Below are 23,572 nucleotides of genomic sequence, written 5' to 3' on the forward strand. Positions count from 1 at the left end.
AAGAAATTACACATGCAGGAACTTGGCTGACAAACCAGTCCACCTGTTCGACACTGAGGGCTATTGTTGGAAGATTGATCTGGATATGACTTAAAGAGGCTTATTGGACAGAACATTATTTCACTTTGAACGTTTTCGACACTGGACAACTTGGTGATTAAAATTGAAGCAAGGAAAACCAACATTTCTGAGGACATAAGCTACAGTTTTGAGTAAGACCAAGATAACATTCTTTAAACAACTATTGCATTTTAAATGCAGGACTGATATCAGTGTTGTAATTCGACTCTATGTGCATAGTTAATATACCTGTGCAGACAAGTAATAATAATCCCTTTTTTGACATTGGTTTAAAAAGCAAAGAGATTTTTTTTATTTTAAGCTAAATAATTACTACTATTACAAATTACTGTACAAAATTCTACATAACGTATAAATGTAACTCGATCTTAGACACACCGCTGTAATTACAAAGCTAGCCTAGACAAAATTACAGCCATTTGTAATTAAGGACCATCTACAAAAGGCGATCAAAGAAAGGGTGAGGTCTGTGACGAAAGAGAAAAGTGGGCCACAAGGACGCCAAGACAGAGAATCGGACATCAAGAATCTCAGCAGGAATAAACGGCTGTTTGTATCAAACAACACGCACCATGGATTCACATGGAGGACACTACCTCAACAAGGAAGCTGTTTTGTCACCTTTAGGCGCAGCTCGAATGTGCCAGCTGCTACTTGGTTGCACCATAATAGCCCTTGTGTCCCACAGTGCGGGCTATAGCGCCACCTATGGAAATTTCTGCATGTTTGTGTGGTGCTTCTGCTTTGCTGTCACGTTGGTTGTGTTCACCCTGGACATCACACGGCTCCACAGCTGCATGCCCATTTCCTGGGATAACTTCACTGTGGCCTTTGCCATGCTGGCAACATTGATGTACATCACTGCTTCTGTGGTCTACCCTGTTTACTTCCTCCAAACAGAATGCCCTGATGAGGGCTGTGAAATCCAAATCTATCGCATTGCTGTGACTGTCATTTCCAGTGTCTGCAGCTTCCCCTACGGAGCTGAGGTGTTCCTAACTCGAGCCAAACCAGGTGCTGTGGTGGGTTACATGGCAACTGTGTCTGGTCTACTCAAGGTGGTCCAGGCCTTTGTGGCCTGCATTATTTTTGGAGCCCTGGCCAATGCCAGCGAGTACAACCTCTTCATTGCCACCCAGTATTGTGTGGTGGTGTACAGCCTGTGCTTCTCTGTCACTGTGATAGTGATTATACTGACGGTTTCTGGGAGGACCTCTGCTCTGCGGTTTCCCTTTGATCGGTTTGTGGTCATCTACACCTTTTTCGCTGTGATCCTCTACCTCAGTACTGCACTGGTCTGGTCCATCTTCAGCTTTGACAAGAAGTACAGCTCTGCTACTCGTCCTGAGAAATGCCCACGTGGAGATTGTCCTTGGGACAGTAAACTGGTGGTGACAGTGTTCACCATTGTCAACATGATCCTATATTTTGTTGATCTCATCTACTCCCAGAGGATTCGCTTTGTCTCCAGTTCTGCTGTCTGACCCTGCCCCAAGACTTTTTAGCCTCAGAGGCAAATGATGAAGGTTTGAGGCCACATCCAAGATGGGCTCCACAGTCACGTCTCTGAAAAGGACTCATTCCCTTATTAATTAATGGTGTAATGTTTGCGTGACATTTGTTATTATCAGTATTCAACTTATATTGAGCCTCTGTTCTAGGCAGTATTACCCATGATCAATGCTATAAACTAAAGTCTTTCTCCAGCCCTCCAGTGACCTACCAGGGAGAGTCTGCCAGGTGCACTGATGAGCTGATCTCAGCAGGTCATCAGTCCTCAGGAAACACGTCCATCTCAGCAACAAATACATCTCACCTCTCAAAGTTGCACTGGTGGTCTCATACATGGTAGACCTACAGGGGTGCGTGATAATGTTTAGAATATAACACCAGTATTATTTCAGTCAGACTTAGGCTGAACAATTTATTTATGAATTAACATGCCTTATGTATTTATTGTTTCATACTGCCTCGTAACATGATGTTTCTAGAGACACCTACAGTAGTATTAAGCTTACAGTGTGCACTGAACATAGCTTTCAGTTTTGGCTCTCCAGCCATTTTGCTGTATTTTGATTGATTTATCATATTCCTCATCATATTTGTAATGCCAAAAGTTCAGGTTTATTAGACTTTTCCTGTTGTCCACTGAATGTTTAATGTATCTGATACATTTTTGACAACCGCATGATTACTAGGGACATGTAACATATTTTCTTTTTCTATGTGGTATTTTCCATTCAAATAAATACAGAATTGTATGTTTTGGGGCTCTTTGATTTATGTACTCTTTGCTTTGCATGACAGGCTTCAACTGATATGTGAACATTGGTCTCAACTTTCAACTTAACTAATGAATTGGTGTTAGCACAAAAAATGTGGTGCAACTTTTATTATGTGTTCATTGTATTTTCCTGTATACCCCAAGAAGACAGGTTAGACGTTAATGTTTTCATACATGACCTTATTTTCTATGAAATTGTTTCTAATTGGAGCAGCTGAAGACAGAAAACCAGTGGTGGAAGAAGTACTCAGATCCTTTAGTTAAGCAAAAGTACCAACTGCAATGTAAGAATACTCCAGTATAAGTAAAAGTCCTGCATGAAAAATCCTACTTGTGTAAAAGTACATAAGTGTTGCCAGGAAAATGTACTTAAGTATTAAAGTAAAACTACTCATTTTGTCCCTCTGACTGACATATTATTAAACATGACATCATTAGATTATTTATACTGAAGCATCAGTGTGTAGGCAGCATGTTACTGTTGTAGCTGCTAGAGGTGGAGCCAGTTTCAACTATTTAATATAAAGTTAGCTAGTTTAGTCCAGTGGTTCTCAACCAAGGATTGGGCCCTTTCAAAGACTCGCCAAATAAATCTGAGGGATGGGTAGTGAGATGATTAATGGGAGAGGAGAAAAGAAAAAAACAAAGTTCTGATACACAAATGTGTTTTCAGTTTTTGGACTTATTCTCTAATCTTTGATTTTTGGTGAAATATTGGATCATTTGAAGATTTATTGTAATGAAACCATGTGAGAAGTTTAGAGGGGAAAATCACTTTTTAGTGGAGCTGTAACCTGAAATGTGTCCCTCGACTACGCACTGTTTTTTGTAATTAAAACTGTCCAATAAATGTAGCAGAGTAGAAAATACACTCTGGTAGTGGAGTGGAAGCATAAAGTGACATCCAATGGAAATACAATGGAAAGTAAAGTATAACTGCCTCAACATTGTAGGCTACTTGAGTAAATGTACTTCTGTTACTTTCCACCATTGCAGAAAACCCACATTACATCACAAACTGGGCATTTGTAATTTGTCAAACGTTAAAAAAAAAAAATCCAACAACAAACACACAAACAAACAAACAAACAGTTGTTTCGTATTTACAAATATTAATTACTTATTATATGCTGCCCAATGTCAGTAAAATTGTCATAATTGTCACAGCTATTAGCCTATTTAGGCTAACATAGACTACTGAGCAAGAAAAATGACTTTCTCTCTTCTGGAGCATTTAAGAAAAAAGGCGTTACTTACTCTTAACTAGGCTACAAGTTGACTCCAACATACTTTCTGGGTCAGCACAACATGTCTCCATTGCTGTAAAATTCTCTAACATGTCTTTCAAACTTTTCGCCAGCAGATGTTAGCATTGTGCTTGCTTCCTCAAACAAACTGATGCAACTGGCATTTCGGCTTAATAGGGCCCGCCCTAAAGTTACAGTTACTACACAGGTGATTGGTCAGACGTGTTACTTACTGAGTAAACATGAAAGTTAATTGGTTTCTTCGCTTGTCAGTCAAATGTATTGCCACCAGGTACAGTGGAGCTAGGTAGCAGGGCCACGTTGACAGCGTTGTTGTTTTGGACAGTCAGACGGTCCACTCAGGGGCATCTTCCTTATAGTAGTAAGTCTGTTTATCTGTAAACATGTACAATTATTAATGTACACTGTGTACGTGGTTCTTGTCACCATATGTTTTCAGAAATGTCGTTTGCCTCGGTTAACAAGGAAGTAAGAGTTTACTACCACTGCACAACTTATCCAGAGCTAAAAGGCCATACATGTGCACCAGTTGCGATATGCATGTTTAATACTGAATTTAGCATCGAATCGATCTTTTTAGAGATACAACTGATTCATCCGTGTCAAACTGTCTGTAGGTAGAATGAGTGTGGGCTTCATAGGTGCGGGCCAGCTGGCCCACGCTCTGGTGAGAGGTTTCACAGCAGCAGGTGAGTTTTGACTCACACATCAACAAGTGTGCATGGTTTCGATTTGATTTGTGTTGTTGTGTGTTGATTGCAATCAGACACTGACATGATTTACGGACCTTTTTTCCCCCTTCTATTTTCACAAGGCGTGATTGCCACCCACAAAATAACAGCCAGTTCCCCAGACACAGATCTCCCCACAGTACAGGGACTCCGGGTGGGTGGACAATTAGAGATCAAAATCAATACTACACTATATGTTCCATCTGTGATTGTGTTTAATTCGGGTTAAGTTTTATTCATGCTTGAGGTTGATTTTAGAAGTGAACAATACATACCAGCTTGCTCCAAGTAAATTATATAATATAAAACTTTGTCTTTACAGAAACTGGGTGTGAATTTCACTACCAGCAACAAAGAAACAGTGAACAAGAGTGATGTACTCTTCCTGGCTGTAAAGCCCCACATTATTCCTTTTGTGCTTGATGAGATTGGATCAGACATAGAAGATCGTCATCTTATTGTGTCCTGTGCTGCAGGTGTCACCATCAGCTCCATAGAAAAGGCAAGTAAGAGACCCCTGACTGTACATGCTGCTGATATGAAATATCACAAGATTTTTTAAACTCAATCTTATAACACAATTTTGAGTAAGACAATTAATGCATATTAAATGTGTAAGTATGTGACAGTGTCTGAGAGGAAATCATAAGTAATGAAAATAGAAATGCCCATTATGTATCCATCCATTCATTGTTTGTTTACTCAAGTAGATTCAATTACATCTGTAATCCAGAGTTTAGGACCAGGGAACGTGAGTAAGTGTAGGACATTACTATAATTAAAAACCTCAGATGATCTCTAGTTTCACTTCAATAACACATAGACAAGGATTTCCCAGGTCTAGATGATTGATAATGCTTGCAAAACTTAACTTTTATTAAGTAGGATCAGCTTCTTTTCAGGAACACTGAACTTTAACAGAAGACTTTCAAAATATGTTTGTGGTCTGAAATCAGCAGACCCTCCGGCAAAAGTCACATTCTTTAACATAATGCGGGTTTGCTGTTTAGACTTGAAACACCCAGGCATTTGCCCTTCAATAAAGACTCAAATATATTGTGCAATCGTAGAAAAGCTATTTGTAGTTACACACTTAAGCAAATGCACTAAACTAAAAATTGATCCATTATGGTTTTAGATTTAAAGTTAAAATTAAAATACAAATGGTCCCGTCAGCCCAACTGTTGATTGTGATCAAAGATAATGTGATTTCAAGATAATCCATTAGATCTTTGTTATTTAACCTTTGCAGAAGCTGCAGCAGTATCGCACAACCCCAAAGGTAATGCGCTGCATGACAAACACTCCAGTAGTGGTGCGTGAAGGGGCCACCGTGTACGCCACAGGCACCCATGCAGAGGTGGAGGATGGAAAGCTTCTGGAGCAGCTGATGGCAAGTGTAGGATACTGCACTGAGGTAGAAGAGGACCTGATTGACGCTGTTACTGGCCTGAGTGGCAGTGGTCCTGCTTATGTGAGTGTTTTGCAGTGCTGGTTTACCTGTAGCACATACACCAGATAAGTCTTTCAGATGGTTTTAATTCATTCCATCATCCTAACTATTGATGATTGTGGCCTTACAGGCGTTCACAGCTGTAGATGCACTTGCTGATGGTGGAGTGAAAATGGGTCTACCCAGGAGGCTGGCTGTACGCCTCGGAGCCCAGGCCCTGCTGGTATGAAAGTTATCTGTAATATAAATGTATGTGTAACTTGTATGTGTTTTCTGCATTGTATGTGTTATATTTCTTGAATTGATTTTTTTTTTACAGGACAAGGCTGGAGATTTTTCTTTGTTTGTCTTTTTGTCAACAAACCTCATATGCAGAGCCAAACCATCAATCAGTCAATCCTACTTACAAATATTCTGTGTATTCAAAGCATCATGTGTCTTATTCCTTTGTGCCACAGACCTCCGTGAAAATGATTAAAAACACACATGAGCCACACCGCTGCATTGGAACACCAAAGAATGTGGTTATTTGAGATGTTTTAGAAAAAGGTTCCAATAACAGCATCGAGATTTCACTGTTCAAAGAGTATTTCCATGTTAGGAAGAGGCCTGCACAAGGACCCAGGTCTGTTGACACTGCTCGGCTAGCTTGTTGCGCTAAGTAGTCTTGACTTTGCATTAAATGTATTTGAGAAATATACAATGTCTGGATCAGTGTCTGATCAGCATACATCAAGCATTAAAACTCACAGTTGTTTACTGAAAAGAGTCCTTGTGCATGTGTGGTGGACTCTCCCTGACATGGAGATACATTTTTGGAAAGATGTCACTCAGAGATGCAACGGTGTGGCATATTGACATGTTTTTGGACAAAAATGGAGGTCTACAACACAAAGGGACACCATATATCAGACTGTGGATACACACACAGTACTTGTTAGTAGGATCAAATCATTGTCGGTTTGGCTCTTCACAAGATTTTGATGACAATAGGAAACATCAGACAGAAAGAAGATAAAAAAAAGAAAATCATCAGCCATATCCTTTACGTCTTGCTTATCTGGCAGATAGGGTCATTATAACATTCTGAAAAGGATATGCACGTCTTTTCTCACGCTGGCACAATTTCATTCAGATGTTGATTAATGTGCACTTTCCCTGTAAGACATACAAAACCATATAGAGCTCTGCCAAGTGTGACCTGCAGTCTGTCTTGGTGGGGATAGTCTGGATATACAATAGCTGGATAAAAGATACAGGCTGTGTTTATATAATCCGTGCTTTGTTGGTCTAACGTGGATCTCCCTTTGTGTTTCTTCAAAGGGGGCAGCTCGAATGTTGTTAGACTCAGAGCAGCACCCCGGGCAGCTCAAGGACAATGTCTGCTCACCAGGGGGCGCCACCATTCATGCCCTTCATGTCATGGAGAGTGGTGGCTTTCGCAGCCTCCTCATCAACGCTGTAGAGGCCTCCTGTGTTCGTACGAGGTAATTTGATAAGACCAATGTGAGACAAACAAAGCAACAAATCATATTTCCTGTCATAAGGACAGACACACAAGAAATGCTTTTAAGTTGATTGTCTTACTTAAATAGCCTATGGGTGATATATTTCTTTTGAAGTTTACAATTCAGACAGCAGATGGAGCCACATGTAAATCATTTTAAATTGAGAAATTCCCTTTCATGGTTGCTAATAACAAAAGGATAAAAACACTATTACAACAATAAACTACAGTATATTGTGCTATGTATGTTACATACTATATTATAAATGTCTGTGTGTCCCTGCCTTTCTTTTTAAAAAGGGAACTTCAGTTTTTGGCAGACCAAGAGAAAATTTCCCCAGCTGCTATAAAGAAGACAACTCTGGACAAAGTGCTGCAGCAGCCAGGAGTGACAGTGGACGCCGTTGGAGGTAGAAGTCGTGGGATCAGTGTCTTCAACAACAGCAATCCAAAAACGAAAAAGAACTGATCCTTTTTCATCACGCTGGGAAACGATGCATTGCAATGCAACCTGTCACATCACTAAGGATGCTGTAAATCCTGTTGACAAACCACTACTGCCTGATGATTGTTGAAAGATGAGACAACCTAGTGGATTGCCATCTAGAAAAAAAATGTGATGAAACCTAACATCAGAAAAAACTGTATAAGAAATGTTTTATTAAATGCCTCTCCTCTGCCAGGCAGTTCTTCCTCCTTTCAAGCTGTGATCTCATTCCTATCTTGTCACTCCTGATGGTCAGTTATTACACTTTGAGATAGAATGATAATTTCCATATCTGGTGAATTTGGTTTCAGGGATCTTATTTTAGTTGGTTCTTTCTGATGTTAGTAGGCAAAGCAATCCATTGGGCTGTAGTAATGTTATGGTTTTCTGGATATGGTAGCCTATTTATGCAGTCTGAAATGATGTTTTCATTCAAATATTTTCCTACTTAAACTTTTCTTACACACAATGCCAAAGGATATGCACTCACTGGTCTCTTCATTAGGTACACCTGTGCAATCTAATCTAATCCAGTACAACAACTCTGTTTTAAATTCTATGTTTATGAAATTTATACATTTTCAGTTTTTGTTAACACTGTCAGAAAGGTGGTAATTCTACGTTATGTTTATTATTGAGGTCATAGTGGGTGGCGTTGGTGTATTAGGGTGCATTATATTGAATGGTGTTCCTAATATTTTGTCCACTATATTAACATACATGAGGGGGGCAAAATAATTGGAACACCATTCAATATAATTCACCCCGGTGCACCACCACCACTTAGTACAACCTCAATGATCAACTTAAAGTAAAATTATCACTTTTTTGACAATATCAACAAAAAGTGAAAATGTATAAATTTGAAAAAAGTAGAATTTTTGGAAGAGTTTTATTGGATTGAATTAGATTGCCCAGGTGTACCTAATGCAGTGGCTGGTGACTCTATTTTATAAAGCAATGAAACTGGAAGTTGTCAAAACTGGTGTTATTAAATATTCAAAAGACAGTGTGGATGCGGTTAATTTTTGTCAGTGCAACAAGCAGCAAGCAGTCGGATAGCAACACTAAATCCCCGGTAGAACTTTATGAAGTATTAATGTCAGGGTTGGGAAGGTTACTTTGGAAATGTAATAGGTTATAGATTACTAGTTACACTATTTAAAATGTAATAAGTAATGTAACTATGTCAATTACTTAATCAAAGTAATGTAACTTATTGCATTTGATTACTTTCTCATTTTCTAACACATGTTTTCAACTGTTAGGGTAAGTCTACCCATTAAGCTCACCAAAATCTAACTTTGGGTGTTTTTCATGGATACTGACATGATTTGTTAGGGAGATCATTTCTTTTATATTTTGGAATATAAAATGGAGATATTTTATGAAAAAGTCAAAAATCTGGCATGGGCTTAATTGGTAGGCTACTGTGACACCATTTAAGCCCATGTCAAGATTTATTTACAAAATATTAAAAATATTGATTTCAAAGAATTAAAAAAAAAATGTATGTATGTATTCAGTTACATGTTGAATATTTAAAAAATGAGGAAAAACCCCTCCTGAGCAAAATTTTAAAGGTCTGACTTCAGATGTAATCCCCTTTGTAATCATCAACATTTTTCTCTCATTAACTGTAACAGTTACATTTATTTTGTAATTAAATCACATAAAGCCGTTACATGTAACTAGTAACTTCCCAATACTGATACATGTAGCAGGGGTGCAGTATGTATTTTTGGTTAAAATGTTTCTTTACTTCATGAATGAAGGCACGTGACCAAACACGATGACGTCTGGCTCCGATACAAGAGAAAGGGATCAACAAGGAGAGCACGAGCTGGCATTTGGGAGAGCAGCGCTGTCGCCTCTGTCAGCGTAATAAAATAAATACTACGGTGCCTCTCATGGTTGTTCCTCCGCGTGTTGGTGTGAGGAGAGGACATTGACAGCCACAGCTACATAGAGCGTCATTTTAAGTCAGGTGGGTCCGTAAACTAAACAGTGTCGGTGTTGTTATGCTGAGTGTGCATGCCTGACAAGCTGGCCGCGGCTAGCTTCACGCGTTAGCCACCTAGCCTCTGATATGTCTCCGTGTGAGTCAAGTTAACCGGATTTACACCACAATTGGTTTTTCAAACGAAGAGTGTCCCATTTAGTCGCGCATGTGCGTTTTTGGTATTGTGAAAGCTACTTCCGGAAATGCTTTAGTGTAGTAGGTGTGAAATGACAATCGTCGGGCTCCTACTATGCTGAGATGGCAGCTAATCTTTTGTACACGCTCGTGAGCTGCGGATAAAAATATGCCATTCAGATTTTGGGTTTTGGTGTAGCGCGACTGCCAATCGTTTCGCGCGTGAATAGGTGATTTTTTTTTTCTTCTCCCTAGTTGAGGACGTGCTCATGGTGCTGTACTGCTACAGTTATAGTAAGGAAGGCTGAGCACGGGGATTTCCTCGCTTGCTTGTTTTGTAGGCGGGGGAGTTGTTTGCCACTTTCACAAGCAGGCGTTGAGAGGTTGCAGACAGGAGTCGTGGCATGTCCGAGCTGTGTAACTAGGCTGCTTTTAGGATAACTAGTTTGGCGTCTCTTGCCCACTGTGTCACAGCGCTTCTCGGTGGTTTGTCAACTCATGCGCTTTCTTGCTGTTCAAACCTGCTGCTTCATCACCTCGTTGTGAAAAAGGAGCAAGCCGAGGCAGCGGGTTTAGCGGGATCAGGTTGGTTGCATTATATATATCTACATAATCATATATTATTTTCTTATGACATTCCTGTTAAATATGAATGTGATTGTTGAATCTCAGCAACGTGCGGTGCTTTTTGTGCAGCTTCAAATGCATGCATGGTTTTCATCTTTTTTTTTTCTAAGGCAAATGCTTCCATATCATCGTTTCGTATTGAATTGGTTTGCCTGAAGTGACAATTCATTTAACCACTAGTTAAATTGTAACAATGGCAGTGCAGATCAAAGCAGCCGTCCTGCCGGCTTTTAACCAGTATTTATTATCAGAGCCAACAAACAAACAGCGGTATTTTTATCATGCTGAATCATCACAATGATGTAGGCTATTTAGACATCCTCAGAATCCACCCCGAAATATGGCACCACCGGACAAAGGTCTGCTCGGTGGATAAGGGTCGATGTTTATCACCAAGCCGCCGTTATTAAGTACATGGATCGAAATGGTGCTCATCTGTCGTCCAAGTCAGTCATCAAGCCATGAGCATCAAGTGATGACCATCATGCATGTATCAATAGCCTCATCTACATTCAGTTGAGAATGTGCATTTTATTGCAGTGTTGTCAATGATGTACATCAACAAACGGGGTGTGAGTAGCCTACATTTAGACCAAGTGCTTAGGTGTCAACTGCGATGTCAAATCCATTATAGAAAAATGCATGATAAGCAATATATTATGCCTGTTATAATGGAGTCCTGCAATGAGTGGTTGTTTAAATTGGGTCATGTGTAATTATAGAAGGTATAGGAAGTTAAAAATCTTATTAAGGAGTATTTGAAATAAAATGCAAGTCTAGGATATATGTGTTTTGGTGTGTGTGTGTGTGTGTGTGTGTGTGTGACATGCTGTAAATGCCTTTTTTGGTTTTGTTATTAAATTGTATTCTGAAAGCGACTGGGAGCCAGCTTGCTTATGACATTATTTGATGCAGTTTAACACTTCATTTCTCTTATTTTGGGTTGGCAGATGCTCTTGTTTCCCTGTGTGTGTGTGTGTGTGACATGATGAAATTTGCAGCCCATTAGAGTGCACGCTTATGGCGGGCAGGTAATGAATTATCCATGGAGAATCTCTGTGCAATTTGAAAAGTCACCTTGGAAACTGTTGAGCATATATAGGCAGGGCTAAACAGATAGAAGTTGCCCATTCTTGCGCAGATATCCAACTTATTTCATCATCTCTGTTCATGCGAGCAGGGCATTGAAGTGTGTTTAGCAGACAGGCCAACGCTACATCACAAGCCCCGGCTTTGCAATAAAGCGTAATGCCCATCTCTGCCTTTTTCTGCAGGTAACAAGAACAGATGAGGGTCCATATAAGAACCCGATGGGGCTCGCAATGGTGTGTGCATGGAGACAGGGAGTGGTGGAGATCAGCTCTGAGATTTATCACCTCTTACATTGAGGTATCCAAGATAAAATAAGCCTGGATACCATAGAGGTGTACCAAATGCACAACTCATACCTAGTGGCGTTGCTCAGAATGGGCAGGACATGGAGGGTGGAAGGGAATATGTAAGGTTGATGAAACACGAGGCAAGACTTTACACTGCATAGAGTACAGTCTGTCCACCAACACCTCTGTATGGCCAACACAGCTGTGCCTTGGGAGTAGTTACGCCTATTCAGGACAATTAATAGCCTCCAGAAAGGAACACAAATGTGGGATTTGTCCACAAAAGTGCTGCTTAAGCTGCACAGGGAAATGGGAATGCCTGGAAGCAAGGGAGAAAAAGATCAATATAGTTTTTTTTTTTTTTTTCGTTTTTGCAATAGGGAGGGAATGTTGATGATGAAACCTCTTGCAAGTGTACTGTGGATTATGATTGCTTAGCATTGCGATATGCCTGCTCCACTTCTCAAAGTAATACTTTCATCCAGACAGAGTAGCAAGTGTGTTTGATGAATTTCTATTTGGAACTTGAGTTAGACTTGGCATGTTCATTATCGCCCTGTGTGTGTGTGTGTGTGTGTACGTGTGTGTGTGTGTGTGTGTGTGTGTTCATGTCTTAGATGAACCAATATCGGACAGAACATGGAGAGCATAAAGTGTAGAGCCTCTCGCCGGCTGCTGTTTTTCATGTAACCTACTTTTATCTTGGCTGATTTATGTGTGACACATATCAGTGGTAAACTGACATTGAAAAGTGATTTAGCTGTCCCTATACAAGTCAAACTGAAACTAATGAATGATGCAGATTTGTTATTTTGAGTTATGATAAAGGTGAAGAAATTAGACCGTTCTCACTATGTTCTGATCTGACTTGGGCTGCTGGATATGTGTAAAATTTTCTAAGGAGGTTAAAGATAGTAAGACCTTGTTCTAAGATAAGCAGTCTATAACCCACATTGGAAAGGAGCTCATGCAGATCATTGGGCTGCCTTAAATGCTGCCTGTAAAAGTTCTTGGTAAAATGGTGAAAGATTGTTTGTAGAGGAATGCAAAATGAAGATGTTTTACCCAAATGAGTGCAGAGTATGTTGGCGTACACTGTCCATTAATATTTACCTGGCACCAGTATGACAACAATCTCATTTTATACATGTGACTTATTTATTTACAAACTGACAAAAATAAAACTAATAGAAACTGCATTTCTTTCAGTCAATCAGTTATTTATTATTTAGCTGATGTTCCTTCCTGTGGTACACAGAGTGAGGAGGTGGGTGTTCAATATATTGCTCAAGGATGGATGGAAATCCTGGCTGCTGTGGGGATCAAACCTGTGATCTTACTCTTGTAAAATGGTGAAAATCTTTTGGCCTCTTGTACGCTCTTGAGGTATGTAATTAGTTTGAGTACTTTAGGCTTTAGTTCAATGTAAAATATTTGAAGGAATGAGAAAACAATGACATTGAGAACTCTAAATATTGCAGTGATCCGCAGAGGTAGACTTGAGTTAAAATGAAATGCATGCTTATGAATTCAAACTGTATTCTGGAGTGACGTAATTTATTTATTTATTAGGATAATCATGTTGAGTGTGAGGCTCCCTCAAATATCCTGTAGGCAGACATCATCAATCATTTGGCATAATTTGAACTGAGTGGTGGCAGTGTTATTAATAGAAATTAGCATCTTTGTTACTTTCAGGTAATCACTTTGCTAAATGACTGCATTTGAATCAAAGAGCTTTGTGAAACAAAGTGATAATAAATTAGTTTTTGTTTGTGGTTATGTTGCTTAGCTTTGTTTATTTAATGGGTTTATCACAGAGTGGTGTTTCAGTTTAACAGACTCCAGAGTCAAATATGTGATTTTTTTCCCACTACAATTTCACTTATTACATTACAATGTGTTGAACTGCTCTAGCTTAGCCTGTGTGCTACAAAGGCTGTGTTGTAGCTGTAAGGTCAATGCAAAATGCATTTAATATGTATGCAACCAGAGTAGTAAAGCTCCTGGATATTTTGCCAGTGTGTGGGTTGCCTGCAACCCTTACTTCCTCTGCCAGTGCAAGGCCGAAGTATCAAGAGCTATTCTCTTCCTGTTTAATCAAGTCCTCCAGGCAGATTCAGTGGAAGGCCAATGAAGTCTCTTCTCTTGCCTGTACCAACAGAGCAGCTCCAACAGTAAACAGCAGCTACTGAGCTTGGAAATAGATTCTGTATTGAAACATTGGCTAATGCAAACCAGTCTCTAACCCAAGTCCCTTTTAATAAGCCTCACATTATCAGTGACTTAAGAAAATCTGAAATCCCTTGAGGGTGATGATTCATGTTTTCTCTTTAAACCACATGAACTGGATGCAGATTCCAGACATAAATGTGCCACATGCTCCTCTGCATGCTATAACCTACTAGATTCCAAATGTGACTTTTATAGAGCCAGAGTCTATCATGGTGCGTTATGGTCTGAAATAGACAGTGTTAAATTCATGTCTGCAAACCTGTAGGGGGAATGAATATTTAGTTTTGAAAAATTAACAAAATTGTGCACCAGAAGACTACATATTACAGATTATGTTTCAATATTTATTGTATTCAGAAATACACACTTTAGATTAATATCAAATATATTTTTAAAAAAATCAGCAGATGTCTTGACAATATTGCAATATTTTAACAAGCATGAAAGTCTTTGAATTACCATATTCAGTGAATGAAGAATAACAAGCTAAAATCAATTTGATTTAAATTCTGAAGTTAAGAGTCTATTGTACTTATTTAGCATTTTACCACTTAAAATGAAAATGCCAATCCAATAATTGAGGAACATGTCTTTATGTTGACTGGTAGAATCTTTAAATACATTTCTCTAAATGAAACATTGCAAGTTTTCAAAAGGTCAAGGATGTTATGTGTTACCATCTATTCTGGTCTTAGTTAAAAAATGCAGGTGTAGTCTACCAGAGCTAATTTGACCTAAGATCTGATAAATAAGCAACTTTTCTCTTTTGCTGTATTATGCAGCAGGTGGCAATATATTCCTCTTCTTTCAAACCTTAATTTAAGTGGATAAAAGGACACATATCAAGAGTTACAAAATTCTTGGATGAAATATCAACCTCAGCTTTCCCCCGTGAGATCTTTTTTTTTCTTTTTTTTTTTCTCTACTGATTTCCATTAACCTTGATTAAAGCGCTTTTCTGTTGAATGTAGTTTTAAACCTCCGTCTGTTCATTCAGCACGACTACTCCTGCAGACCAGAGCAATATCAGGAAGATATACAGACTGTTACTAACAACCATTTAACCCTTTAGTTATAGTCACACTGTATTTATTCTAAGGGTCAGTGTTTCCAAAAGGCTGGTATAAGATTTTGATTAGCTGCTGTTTTGGCGTTGCCCTAAACCTCCTCTGGTCAAAAGTATTGGCTTAGTATTTCCCCTCTACTACAAGCATATCGCATTTCCCTCTGAAAGCTGCTGAATGATTTCCCCTCTCCCTCTTTTTGTCACTCTTATTTCACGCTCTGAATACTTAGTAGTTAATAGCTTCCCTCCCCTCTTCCCATCATACCTTTCTTACACACACACACACACACACACACACACACACACACACACACTTGCACACTGTTGTCTTTATACACAAGTTTACACCAGTCTGCCAGTAACTCTTCCAGAGCTATCAGAGGAGTCTGATTTTTAATTTGCAGTTAAATGGCGCCCGACGCATGCAGCTTGCTTGATAATTGACTTCACTCAGCTGAAGGGAGGAATGATTAGATCTGAATATCGAGGCGATCATTTCAACTCAGAATTGGAAGGGAGGGAATAAAAGTAGTGGCTCTGATCAGGCATGAAGTGTTGAGAATGGATATTTATGGCGTACAGGATGAAAACGTTGGCAGGCTGCATTAAGCATCTTAACTCTGGAGAACAGAGAGTGGACAAGACAACAAATAAGCACAAAGTACAAATTAAGGAGGCATAGCGTAATGGGGGAAAGTGCTGACATTTTTAGTTTTTCACACACTTATCTCATCATGTGCTTTTTAGTATCTTCATGCTCATCAATCTTCTATTTCCTGTGGAAAGTCCATGATAATGGAGCGAGAGGGCTACAAGCCTCATTCATTATTGATCAGGGAAACTGAATAGGTGATCATACTGGCTTCACATCCAGGTCTCTTCTTTTGTGTTGTGTTAATCTTCTGACATGTGCAGGTTTTGGATAGACAATGAGTTGAAATGGAAGCTAAACCTACTCCATCATCTTATAGCGCTAGTTTACTTTAGGGATACAGCCCCCCATGTCTCTCCTTGTGGCTGCACAGACCCTTTTTTTTTTTTTTTTTTTTTTTACAAGTCTGGACTGGTCACAGCAGAGTAAAGAAATTTCAAGGAGGCATAAGAGCAAAATGAGCCACAGTGTGTGTCTTCTCTTTTGGAATGAATTGCATTGTTTGGTGTGAGATGTTATTCAGCTGCTAGTTTCACAGAACTGAGTTGCTATTGTTTGGATGCTGCCTGAGCTTTCCTGAAAACAGTCTTTCATCAGCATGCACCTCCACTGTCTAGTTTTATTCACTTCATTAGCAAGCTGCTGATGCCAAGTACTCGGACGCTTCTTTTCAAGAATTGATCATGACAAGTTAAATTGTTATATGTGCTCGTGTGGTTTTGGTAATCTGCCTCTCTGTGTGGATACATGTGCGTGTGATCAGTTACGCGATATGCAATCCACTCTCATGTCTCAGTGAAGCCCTCCCCAGCAATGTTTAGTATTCAGAGAGCAGGCGCTGTCGTAATCTGGATTCTGAGGCAGGTTGCTGGGGTTTTTGTTTGCTCTTATGGCCCTGATAATCTTGTTACACTGCTGTCAAGTGGAGCTGGCTCTCCCCTGCAGCCCTGAACCACCATGCGTGCCACCTCCAGTACCAGAAATCCACCCCCCCCTCCCTCGCCGCCCCCACCAGCCCACCGCCATTTTGAGACAGCCGTTGATGGAAGAGCTTTGGATGTATCCTTGAAGAATCACCTCCTGAGCATCTTTATTCAGCCTGCCACCCCCCCAACCCCCCACGTCTCCCACCCCCACCTTAGGCAGTTGACGACAGTGATAAATATTCATCAGGGGACGCAGTGTGTGTGTGTGTGTGTGTGTGTGTGTGTATGTGGATGCTGTAGCCTCGGTTCCCCCTCAACAAAGGGTCCCCCAGCTAATGGTGTCCATCCTTGGCAGCCCCCCTGGAGGGATCCTGTGGAGGGGATGAGATCATTAAAGCATGACACGGGCTCAAGGCCTGACCTATCATGTCACATCAGCATTTATCCCACCAGAGTCCACACACACACACCCCCCACCCCCCCTCCCCCCAAAGCCTTAACCTAAGCCAACCCCACCTTTGCGAACTGCTCTCTATAGATTTAGATGAACACAGACAGCTTTTGAAGGTTGGCTGGGTTGCTCTCGTCGTGTTAGTTCAACTTCACAACTTCCTAATTGGCACCTTGGTTTTGGTCCTTGCTGAGATCAGTATATTTTTTTTTTTCTCCCTCAACCTGTTCTTCTCAAGCTCCTCTAAATGTGTTGAGTTTGCATTTTTAACAAGGCTATTTGCTCTCTCACTCTCTCGCTCTCTCTTTCTTTCTTTCTTTCTTTCTTCCTTTTCTTCTCGCCCTCTCTTTCCCTCTCGCTCTTCCTCTCTCTTGTCCGTCTCTCTCACCATCCCCTCCTTCCCTTTCTCCGGGTGACCACACTCAGCGTTTTCTATTTCCTGTGGGTGTGATGTCTCTCCTCCACAAGCAATCAGCTCTGATTTGTCAGCGTTCTTCCAGGCAATTCATAAAAATTCAGCAAGCACCTACAAAAGACGTCTGTGTCCCCCGCGCTTGCTCCCTACCTCCGCTGCCCCTGTGCTGCTCCAAGCCACGTTTTTTCTCCCTGGGCACACACCAAAAAAAAAGACTTGAAATAATAATAAGTATTAGATGCATGCAAGGAAGACAGTTGGTTGTTGTCCTTAGTTACGACTGAACAGAGTGAACTTGTCAAACGCAAGGGTATTCAATTGTAATCAAATCTGTGCAGGAAGTCTAAAATTTCCCCGTCACATTTTTTTTTGTGTGAAATTATAGGTGTGTTTTTCTTTTTTCCTCGCCTCTTTGTGTGTCTGGGTGAGCATGCCTCTTTGTCTCTGTGAGGTATGACATGCCTGGTAGTGGAAGGGAGCAGCTGTGCATTGGACCTTGTCTGTGTTGTGCTGCCATGCCCTGTCATTGGTAGCCGTCTGTTGGCAGCAGCCTGTGCTGGAGGGTTGCAGCCTGAGCGCAGTCCTTCCACAGTGTCATATGGTGAGCTTTCATTGTGCCAAGCCATGCCTACTATGTTACCCTACACACAGCTGTGTGACAGAATACGCCTCCTCAACCTGGATAATGTGCCATCTCTCCCTGCATTTTCAAGATTCCAACTGGTTTATGAACAATGTTGGGTCTAGGCTACTGAGGGGAAAATGATAGGCTTACATGAAATTTGGAAGAAGCAGCCCTTTTTTTTTTCTCCTACTCTGATCGCAGTAGCTATTAGTAGAGTACTTTCCTGTCTATTTGTCCATTATCTGTGCTTCATCAGGCAGACCATTATCCCATTATGTTTTGCATCTGTGGTCCAAATGCTTACTGGAAATGAGTCACCACAAAGGCCAGTGAAAGGTAGGTGTTACTATCAGTCAGCTATTCATAGCCAGCCCAACAGGGATGAAAGTATCACATTTAAAAAGTCCTCCACAGAACGTGAAAGGCGTTTTTTATACGGGCATCTGCAACATAGAGAAACATTGCAGTTTTATGAGGAGCCAGAGGACTTTTTTTTTTGAAGTGAAAGCATCAAGAATGCAAGTCACAATCTGACCTCATGTTATGTCCCCCAGCCTGTGTGATAGTGTCGTATTCAGGTCATTTTTAACAAGCGTCTGTCTCTCCCTGTTTGGCTCAGGTGACCAGTCCACCTGTAGCACCCTTTTGTTGCCATGGAAATATCCTGGCCATCTTAGTGCACTTCAGAGCTACGACTCATCTGTTTCTTCTTCTTTCTTTTTTTTTTTTTCCTCCTTCCCTCACTGAGCTTCTCTGAACACATCATACATATACATGATGACTATCTTAGTGGGCGTGTAGGCTATAAACACATGCACTGACAGTAGTTCTTTTTTTCTTCTGTTTTGTGCGTTTTGATGCTAAAAAGTTGTAAAAGCCCACATGCATTTGTTTATGTGCTCAGTGCAAACACACTCTACTGGGCTCTGTAAATCAGCTTACCGAGGCAATGTGCTGGCTGGGCTGACTGTGGTGGGTGCCTGTGTCGCTGACACAGCATTTACTGTGTGTAGTGTAAAGCACCCAGGGCCACAACCGTGTGTGTGTGTGTATGTGTGCGCGTGTGCGTGCATGTACTTATCCTGTGACAAAGCTCACACGGTGGAAGGCACCCAACCTTCTGTCTGTCTTAACACCAGTAGGTTAGATTTCTCGCCTGCACAGCTTCTCTTGGTGTTCCCTCAGTACTGACATGACAGAATAAACTGCATTGCAGCCCTGTTATTGTGGATGTTAGCTGAGGCTCTGCAGTAGTTACAACATATCCTTTTTTCATTGATTTATGGGATTATAGCTGCAGACCAGCCAAATCTAGACTGTCTAGACTGGAGAGCTCATACAGTAGATGAAAGCCTGCCCTATGTCCCTTTTTTTTAGAGTGTAGTTTAGCTGAGGGTGTGTGTACAGTAAAGGCTGGGCTCCTCTGCTGTTTATGCTTTGAGAGGCACTTAACAGAAACGACTTCTCTTGAGATTTGTTTTCCAAGAAATTGTGGTCGTGAATTGCTACCAGCCAACTAAATGTCGTGCTCCTTGTGATTCGCTGCTCCCCTTTTTAAAATGCAGTGCAGGATTCAAGTGAGAGATCTTTGAAACACTTGCCACTGGATTGTATTGCCTGGTCTTAATCAGCCCAATCTATGTTAGTGGGGGGAAAAGCATACCACTGAGTAATTTGTCCATAGTGACAGGTGCAGTAATAAACCAGGTGCCACTCGCTGAATAAGCTTGGTATAACTTACAAGGAAGTCTAAAGTCCTTTGACCCATTTTTTTGTAATTGAAGTACTTAGCCATGCAGTATCTTCTATGTTAGAAAATATATTCTTATGTATTTCATGGGATTTCTTCTTTTAAAAGCTCCTCTAAGCTTTTTCTGGTGTTATGTTTGTTTTTTGTTTTTTTTAATATTCTGGTATTTTTTTCTTTTCACAGATCAACCAGCAGTACAGGTGGACGCGGCTCTCGTGGCATGACTACCACAAACAAGGGAAACAAGGCCTTAAAGGTAGATAACTTGTAGACACAGAACTAAGTTTGTCCAAATGTGAAGTATGCCATGTTCATATTTTATCCACACTAACTAACTCCACATCCGCAGGTGAAGCGGGAGCCAGGGGAAAATGGCACCAGCCTGACAGATGACGAGCTGGTGACCATGTCAGTGCGGGAGCTGAACCAGCATCTACGGGGCCTGACGAAGGAGGAAATCCTGCAGCTGAAGCAGCGACGGCGTACCCTGAAGAACCGGGGCTACGCTGCCAGCTGCCGGGTGAAGCGTGTCACCCAGAAAGAGGAGCTGGAGAAGCAAAAGGCTCAGCTGCAACAGGAAGTGGACAAGCTGGCCACAGAGAATGCCAGCATGAAGGTGGAGCTAGACGCTCTGCGTTCAAAGTATGAGGCCCTCCAGAGCTTTGCCAGGACTGTGGCCCGCAACCCTGTCACCTCATCCAGGGGACCTATGGCCTCCGTCATAGGGCCCCTCATCCCTGGTAAAGTAGCTGCCACCAGTGTCATCACCATCGTCAAATCCAAAACGGAGGCTAGGTCGTAGTAGCAGAGAGGATGGGATGAAGATTTTCAAGACTAAACTAGTCAGTGCATTGTAACATGGCACAGGATTGGCCGTGTAAATTCTCAGTTTCACCCCATGGCACTAACACTAACAATACGCTTCCCCCAATTCACTCTTGAAGTACAACGCAGCAGTCTGTACCTGTCAACAGGCATGTTGTGCTTCATGGTGGCACAGGTAATCGAATTGTGTGATTTTTAAAACATCACAGTTGGTTATCAAAGAATGGTGACACATTGGCAATACTGAAACGTTTGATTTAAAAAGCCAGCTGTGGTAACAGATATTCAAGATGGCAATATTGGGTAGCTAAAATAGAATAGAATAAATGTTTTGTTTTTGTTTCTAATTACTGAGACTAATGGTTCATGGCATCAAGTCAGACTGTTAATAGGTTGTTGGTTTCTTGATAAGGTACTGTATGTGATGCATCTGTTTTCTTTAAGACTAAGCTCTTAAGTATTTTCCGTCCTAAGAAATTGGTTTGTTTGTATACTCACAACTGATCACAACCAGTAAACCTAAAACTATTAGATAATAAACACGAGAACAAGAAAAGAAAGAGCCAGCACTTATCCCACATTGAACCCCTTTGCTTGTTATTATGCACTGACTGATATGAGGGTAAATAACACATGGTCACAAACTCTTGGCATGGATGCGACAGATGTCTTTAAAACAGCCTGACTAACCCAAAACTAGTAAATTAGTCCAATTTGTGATTTTTGTTGGTCGTCTGTCAAGAGAATAAGCATGAAATAATGCTTCCAAATCTAGCATTCATTTCTGTTTATGCATCTGTGACAGGCTTTAATGAACTTGTCATTCTCAATATGACTGGTAGATGCAATAATATATGTATGCACTGAAAATACAAAGAGGTCTTGCATATTTATGGTAAGTGGAAATGTTTAAAAATGATCAGCTGTTCTTAATGATATTGTTTCAGAGCTGAGTGCCATTCCAATATGACAAGATTCTTCTACAATATCTGAAAAACCTGAATGTTATTACAGTAATATCCTCGTGTTTTGAGGGGACAAGTGTAATCCACAAACATTTTGAAACATCATTTTTGCTCATAGAGAAAAATATGTTGGAGTTGTTTTGTTTTAAAAGATATATATTGCATTTTTTGTAATTACAGGGCCGTCAGATATTTCCAAAAGAAAAATCTTTACACAAGCTTTACTGTTTGAATTGTTAAGGTGTAGAAAAACTTTGTCTAATGTTGAGTTCTTGGTTTTTATTATTAGGTAGATTACCTTCCATTGTTTATAGAAATACAGAAAAAGAAAACAGAAAAAAAAAAAAATATCCCGTGACATCTTTTTTGCAATTGTACCGAAAGTGGCTTACTATTGAAGTCTGATAGCTTTTTCTAGTGACTAGGCGCGTACTGTGGGGTAGCGCGTGATGTGATGTGTAAGTGACAAGTTGGCAGTGTCGTTCACTGTATAGATGTCAATGCTGTGCTATTTAAAACAAATCTGTAGAGCTAAACTAGGTGGTGTAAACAAGGTCAATTGTCTTTGTGCGTATTGGCATCTGTGATATCCTCCGCTTCCTTGGTGTTAGTTACAAATCATATTGTCATTAAGAGTTTACCACATTGAGCCATGTAAGACAGAATTGGGTGAAATGGCGTTTGAGTATTGAAAAAGCTGTGTTCTAGTGAACGCAAATTTAAAAAGACTTTTGCTTTTCCTTGAAGCTCAAAGTGATACTGTCATTGCAGAACCTGAATAATGGTTGCACCTGGTGCTGGATGCCCTCTAAAATACATCCTCTGTAACCAGAAAGTAAATGACTTCATTATTGGGAAGATTTCATTATCATATTCATTCCAGACACTTAATTGGTGTGAATTAGATCACAGGAATAGAAATGAATAACCTTTCAGATGTCGCTTTTGACAGGCTAAATGGAATTTGAGGTTAACAGAACATTTTTTAACAGTTTACATTTTTACGTGTTTTTTTTTTTTTTCCTTCCCCAAAATCTTGCAGTTTTTCAACACTGTAAGTACGATTACATCAATGATCTTAAAGGGTAACCGCCAAATGGTGCAGCATCACGTGTGTGAATATACCAGCTGTCTCAAGATTGTCAGATTTGAAAGCGGTAGGGTTCGGCTGAGGGTTTGTATGCACTAAGCTCCGGCTTGTTTTGCTCAGGACAAAACAGGTCACTCTAAAAAAATGAACAAACCATTCTAGATGAGAGGCATGGATGGCAGCTCTGTTCACTTTTTTTGGTTTTCTTTTTTATAATAAGCATGTCATAAAAGGGCTTCAATCCACACTCGGAAAGAGAATACAGCACGACCACGTAGAATTTACAATCAACGACGGCTGCCAGCAGCGCTTTCTCTGTGCCAAGTGTCACATCACTCTCCTGGTCCTCTAAAAGGAATTTAACAGTGAAGCAGTTTTACACCTCAAGGTGAAAGTAGTTGTGTGATGACATTAACAGAATGCACTTCATCCAGATCTCCTGCTGGTCAGAATGTCTTATAGTGTCGGCAAGGTGTTAATCAACAGTCACTCTTAAAACTACGCCTCAGCAAAACTCCTGGGTACTGGTTATACTGTCTGTGCGCAAGTATCCTATCCTCACTTTGTCAACATGCTTAGCTATCAACATTGACTGCTTAACTGTGGGAAAATATATAT

The 23,572-nt window shown here is 40.5% G+C and overlaps 3 protein-coding genes across 3 annotated transcripts; all 3 read left to right on the plus strand.

Moving 5' to 3' along the window:
- Positions 1–653: 653 nt before the first annotated feature.
- On the plus strand, positions 654–1,565 carry LOC128379104 (myeloid-associated differentiation marker-like protein 2). Its single transcript, XM_053338728.1, has one exon. It carries the CDS (start codon positions 654–656, stop codon positions 1,563–1,565), a length of 912 nt encoding a protein of 303 aa, XP_053194703.1.
- A 2,350-nt stretch (positions 1,566–3,915) lies between these two features.
- Positions 3,916–8,340, plus strand: pycr1a (pyrroline-5-carboxylate reductase 1a). Its single transcript, XM_053338651.1, has 8 exons — positions 3,916–3,994; positions 4,251–4,322; positions 4,448–4,518; positions 4,687–4,866; positions 5,617–5,838; positions 5,948–6,040; positions 7,141–7,304; positions 7,625–8,340. The coding sequence occupies exons 2-8, from the start codon at positions 4,256–4,258 to the stop codon at positions 7,791–7,793; spliced, it is 966 nt and encodes a 321-aa protein (XP_053194626.1). The 5' UTR covers positions 3,916–3,994; positions 4,251–4,255; the 3' UTR covers positions 7,794–8,340.
- A 1,332-nt stretch (positions 8,341–9,672) lies between these two features.
- Positions 9,673–21,534, plus strand: LOC128379041 (transcription factor MafG). Its single transcript, XM_053338650.1, has 3 exons — positions 9,673–9,798; positions 20,258–20,330; positions 20,424–21,534. Exons 2-3 carry the CDS (start codon positions 20,295–20,297, stop codon positions 20,874–20,876), a joined length of 489 nt encoding a protein of 162 aa, XP_053194625.1. The 5' UTR covers positions 9,673–9,798; positions 20,258–20,294; the 3' UTR covers positions 20,877–21,534.
- The last annotated feature ends 2,038 nt before the right edge of the window (positions 21,535–23,572 follow it).

Source organism: Scomber japonicus, chromosome 18, assembly GCF_027409825.1.
Source record: "Scomber japonicus isolate fScoJap1 chromosome 18, fScoJap1.pri, whole genome shotgun sequence".
Taxonomy (NCBI): domain Eukaryota; kingdom Metazoa; phylum Chordata; class Actinopteri; order Scombriformes; family Scombridae; genus Scomber; species Scomber japonicus.

Bases quoted from the DNA above. Each gene is read 5' to 3' on its own strand.
- LOC128379041 (XM_053338650.1), top strand. From the start codon at position 20,295: ATGACTACCACAAACAAGGGAAACAAGGCCTTAAAG. The intron at 20,331-20,423 runs GTAGATAACTTG...CCACATCCGCAG, and splicing joins AGGGAAACAAGGCCTTAAAG to GTGAAGCGGGAGCCAGGGGA.
- pycr1a (XM_053338651.1), top strand. From the start codon at position 4,256: ATGAGTGTGGGCTTCATAGGTGCGGGCCAGCTGGCCCACGCTCTGGTG. The intron at 4,867-5,616 runs GCAAGTAAGAGA...TAACCTTTGCAG, and splicing joins CCATCAGCTCCATAGAAAAG to AAGCTGCAGCAGTATCGCAC. The intron at 7,305-7,624 runs GTAATTTGATAA...CTTTTTAAAAAG, and splicing joins GCCTCCTGTGTTCGTACGAG to GGAACTTCAGTTTTTGGCAG.
- LOC128379104 (XM_053338728.1), top strand. From the start codon at position 654: ATGGATTCACATGGAGGACACTACCTCAACAAGGAAGCTGTTTTGTCA.